General features: G+C 47.8%; 1 protein-coding gene across 1 annotated transcript in view; it reads left to right on the forward strand.

Moving 5' to 3' along the window:
* Positions 1 to 4,875: 4,875 nt before the first annotated feature.
* LOC144740290 (uncharacterized) overlaps positions 4,876 to 5,000 on the forward strand; it is a gene marked incomplete at its 5' end in the record, with an annotated part of 5,766 nt that continues 5,641 nt past the window's right edge. The window contains one exon of the mRNA XM_078623163.1: positions 4,876 to 5,000. This exon is cut by the window's right edge and continues 1,153 nt beyond it. Coding sequence (XP_078479289.1) covers positions 4,876 to 5,000 — 125 coding nt within the window.

The raw sequence follows: 5,000 nt of genomic DNA on the forward strand, positions 1-5,000 counted from the left end.
GGTGATGTTGGTGGTGATGTTGGAGGTGATGGTGGTGATGTTGGTGATGATGGTGATGATGATGGTGGTGATGGTGGTGATGGTGGTGATGATGGTGATGGTGGTGATGGTGATGATGGTGGTGATGTTGATGATGGTTGTGATGGTGATGATGGTGGTGATGTTGGTGATGTTGGTGGTGATGTTGGAGGTGATGGTGGTGGTGGTGATGACGGTGATCATGATGGTGGTGATGGTGGTGATGATGGTGATGGTGGTGATGTTGGTGATGTTGGTGGTGATGTTGGTGATGTTGGTGGTGATGTTGGAGGTGATGGTGGTGGTGTTGTTGATGATGGTGATGATGATGGTGGTGATGGTGGTGATGGTGGTGATGGTGGTGATGTTGGTGGTGATGTTGGAGGTGATGGTGGTGGTGGTGTTGATGATGATGATGGTGGTGATGGTAGTGATGGTGGTGATGGTGGTGATATTGGTGGTGATGTTGGTGATGGTGGTGATGGTGGTGATGATGATGATGGTGGTGGTGATGATGGTGATGGTGGTGATGTTGGTGGTGATGTTGATGATGGTGGTGATTGTGTTGATGGTGATGATGGTGGTGATGGTGGTGGTGATGGTGATGGTGGTGATGGTGGTGGTGGGTGGTGATGGTGGTGGTGATGGTGATGGTGGTGGTGATGGTGGTGGTGGTGATGGTGATGGTGGTGATGGTGGTGGTGGTGGTGGTGATGGTGGTGGTGATGGTGATGGTGGTGGTGATGGTGATGGTGGTGGTGATGGTGGTGGTGGTGGTGGTGGTGATGGTGATGGTGGTGGTGATGGTGGTGATGGTGGTGGTGGTGGTGGTGGTGATGGTGATGGTGGTGGTGATGGTGGTGATGGTGGTGGTGGTGATGGTGGTGGTGGTGGTGATGGTGGTGATGGTGGTGGTGATGGTGATGGTGGTGATGGTGGTGGTGGTGATGGTGGTGATGGTGGTGATGGTGATGGTGGTGATGGTGGTGGTGGTGGTGGTGATGGTGGTGGTGATGGTGATGGTGGTGGTGATGGTGGTGGTGGTGGTGGTGATGGTGGTGGTGGTGGTGGTGGTGGTGATGGTGATGGTGGTGGTGATGGTGGTGATGGTGGTGGTGGTGATGGTGGTGGTGGTGGTGATGGTGGTGGTGATGGTGATGGTGGTGGTGATGGTGGTGTGGTGGTGATGGTGGTGGTGATGGTGATGGTGGTGATGGTGGTGGTGGTGATGGTGGTGATGGTGGTGATGGTGGTGGTGATGGTGATGGTGGTGATGGTGGTGGTGGTGATGGTGGTGGTGATGGTGGTGGTGATGGTGGTGGTGATGGTGGTGGTGGTGGTGATGGTGGTGGTGGTGGTGGTGATGGTGGTGATGGTGGTGGTGGTGATGGTGGTGATGGTGGTGGTGGTGATGGTGGTGGTGATGGTGGTGGTGGTGGTGGTGATGGTGGTGGTGGTGATGATGATGATGGTGATGATGATGGTGTTGATGATGATGATGGTGATGATGATGATGATGGTGGTGATGATATTGATGTTAATGATGTTGTTGGTGATGGTGGTGATGGTGGTGATGTGATGTTGTTGATGTTGTTGATGTTGTTGATGTTGTTGGTGATGGTGGTGATGCTTGTGATGTTGTTGATGTTATTGATGTTGGTGGTGTTGGTGGTGATGGTGGTGATGTTGTTGATGTTAGTGATGTTGGTGGTGTTGGTGGTGATGGTGGTGATGTTGTTGATGTTGTTGATGTTGGAGGTGTTGGTGGTGATGGTGATGATGTTGTTGATGTTCTTGATGTTGTTGATGTTGGAGGTGTTGGTGGTGATGGTGGTGATGTTGTTGATGTTGTTGATGTTGGAGGTGTTGGTGGTGATGGTGGTGATGACGATGATGTTGATGTTGTTGGTGATGTTAGTGTTGGTGGTGATGGTGGTGATGTTAGTGATGGTGGTGATGGTGGTGATGTTAGTGATGGTGGTGATGGTGGTGATGTTAGTGATGTTGTTGATGTTGTTGGTGTTGGTGATGTTAGTGATGGTGGTGATGGTGGTGATGTTAGTGATGGTGGTGATGTTAGTGATGGTGGTGATGGTGGTGATGTTGGTGATGGTGGTGATGGTGGTGATGTTAGTGATGTTAGTGATGTTAGTGATGTTAGTGATGTTGTTGGTGTTGGTGGTGATGTTAGTGATGTTGGTTGATGGTGGTGATGGTGGTGATGTTAGTGATGTTAGTGATGTTGTTGGTGTTGGTGGTGATGTTAGTGATGTTGTTGGTGTTGGTGGTGATGGTGGTGATGTTAGTGATGTTAGTGATGTTAGTGATGTTGTTGGTGTTGGTGGTGATGGTGGTGATGTTAGTGATGTTGTTGGTGTTGGTGGTGATGTTAGTGATGGTGGTGATGTTGTTGGTGATGGTGGTGATGTTAGTGATGGTGGTGATGGTGGTGTTGGTGGTGATGTTAGTGATGGTGGTGATGTTAGTGATGTTGTTGATGTTAGTGATGTTGTTGGTGATGGTGGTGATGGTGGTGATGTTAGTGATGGTGGTGATGTTACTGATGGTGGTGATGTTGTTGATGTTAGTGATGTTGTTGATGGTGGTGATGGTGGTGATGTTGGTGATGGTGGTGATGGTGGTGATGGTGGTGATGGTGGTGATGGTGGTGATGGTGGTGATGGTGGTGATGTTAGTGATGGTGGTGATGGTGGTGATGGTGGTGATGGTGGTGATGGTGGTGATGGTGGTGATGTTAGTGATGTTGTTGGTGATGGTGGTGATGGTGGTGATGTTAGTGATGGTGGTGATGTTAGTGATGTTGTTGGTGATGGTGGTGATGGTGATGATGATGGTGATGTTGTTGGTGATGGTGGTGATGGTGGTGATGTTAGTGATGGTGGTGATGGTGGTGATGTTAGTGATGTTGTTGGTGATGTTGATGTTGTTGGTGTTGGTGATGTTAGTGATGTTGTTGGTGATGGTGGTGATGTTAGTGATGGTGGTGATGTTAGTGATGTTGTTGATGTTGTTGATGTTGTTGGTGTTGGTGATGTTAGTGATGTTGTTGGTGATGGTGGTGATGGTGGTGTTGGTGGTGATGTTAGTGATGTTGTTGATGTTGTTGGTGATGGTGGTGATGGTGGTGTTGGTGGTGATGTTAGTGATGGTGGTGATGTTAGTGATGTTGTTGGTGTTGGTGGTGATGGTGGTGATGTTAGTGATGGTGGTGATGTTAGTGATGTTGTTGGTGATGGTGGTGATGGTGGTGATGTTAGTGATGGTGGTGATGTTGTTGGTGATGGTGGTGATGGTGGTGATGTTAGTGATGTTGTTGGTGATGGTGGTGATGGTGGTGATGTTGTTGATGTTAGTGATGTTGTTGGTGATGGTGGTGATGGTGGTGATGTTAGTGATGTTGTTGGTGATGGTGGTGATGGTGGTGATGTTAGTGATGTTGTTGATGTTAGTGATGTTGTTGGTGATGGTGGTGATGGTGGTGATGTTAGTGATGTTGTTGGTGATGGTGGTGATGGTGGTGATGTTAGTGATGTTGTTGATGTTAGTGATGTTGTTGGTGATGGTGGTGATGGTGGTGATGTTAGTGATGTTGTTGGTGATGGTGGTGATGGTGGTGATGTTAGTGATGGTGGTGATGTTGTTGGTGATGGTGGTGATGGTGGTGATGGTGGTGATGTTAGTGATGTTGTTGGTGATGGTGGTGATGGTGGTGATGGTAGTGATGTTGTTGATGTTAGTGATGTTGTTGGTGATGGTGGTGATGGTGGTGATGTTAGTGATGTTGTTGATGTTAGTGATGTTGTTGGTGATGGTGGTGATGGTGGTGATGTTAGTGATGTTGTTGGTGATGGTGGTGATGGTGGTGATGTTAGTGATGTTGTTGATGTTAGTGATGTTGTTGGTGATGGTGGTGATGGTGGTGATGTTAGTGATGGTGGTGATGTTACTGATGGTGGTGATGTTGTTGATGTTAGTGATGTTGTTGATGGTGGTGATGGTGGTGATGTTGGTGATGGTGGTGATGGTGGTGATGGTGGTGATGGTGGTGATGGTGGTGATGGTGGTGATGGTGGTGATGTTAGTGATGGTGGTGATGGTGGTGATGGTGGTGATGGTGGTGATGGTGGTGATGGTGGTGATGGTGGTGATGTTGTTGATGTTAGTGATGTTGGTGGTGTTGGTGGTGATGGTGGTGATGTTGTTGATGATGGTGGTGATGTTGGTGATGGTGGTGATGTTGGTGATGTTAGTGATGTTGGTGGTGTTGGTGGTGATGGTGGTAATGTTAGTGATGTTGGTGGTGTTGGTGGTGATGGTGGTGATGTTGTTGATGTTCTTGATGTTGTTGATGTTGGAGGTGTTGGTGGTGATGGTGATGATGACGATGATGGTGATGTTAGTGATGTTAGTGGTGATGGTGGTGATGTTAGTGATGTTAGTGATGTTAGTGATGTTAGAAGATGGTGGTGATGTTAGTGATGGTGGTGATGTTAGTGATGTTGTTGATGTTGTTGGTGATGGTGGTGATGGTGGTGATGGTGGTGATGGTGGTGATGTCTGCAGGCGTGTAACTCTTCACGTGAAGTGATTTGCAGCCGAAACCGCTACCTGAAGGGCTCCTGCCACCTGTACACCAACAAGTGGCGATTACAGAGATCCTTCATCCAGAGTTCAGGTAGACATCAACATCATCAACATCATCATCATCACCTGTACATCAACATCATCAACATCATCAACATCATCATCAACATCATCAACATCAACATCATCATCAACATCATCACCTGTACACCAACAACTGGCGATTACAGAGATCCTTCATCCAGAGTTCAGGTAGACATCAACATCAACATCATCAACATCAACATCATCATCAACATCATCAACATCAACATCATCATCAACATCATCACCTGTACACCAACAACTGGCGATTACAGAGATCCTTCATCCAGAGT

This window comes from Lampetra planeri, unplaced genomic scaffold, assembly GCF_965212315.1.
Source record: "Lampetra planeri unplaced genomic scaffold, kcLamPlan1.2.h2 scaffold_2023, whole genome shotgun sequence".
NCBI classification, from domain to species: Eukaryota; Metazoa; Chordata; class Hyperoartia; order Petromyzontiformes; family Petromyzontidae; genus Lampetra; species Lampetra planeri.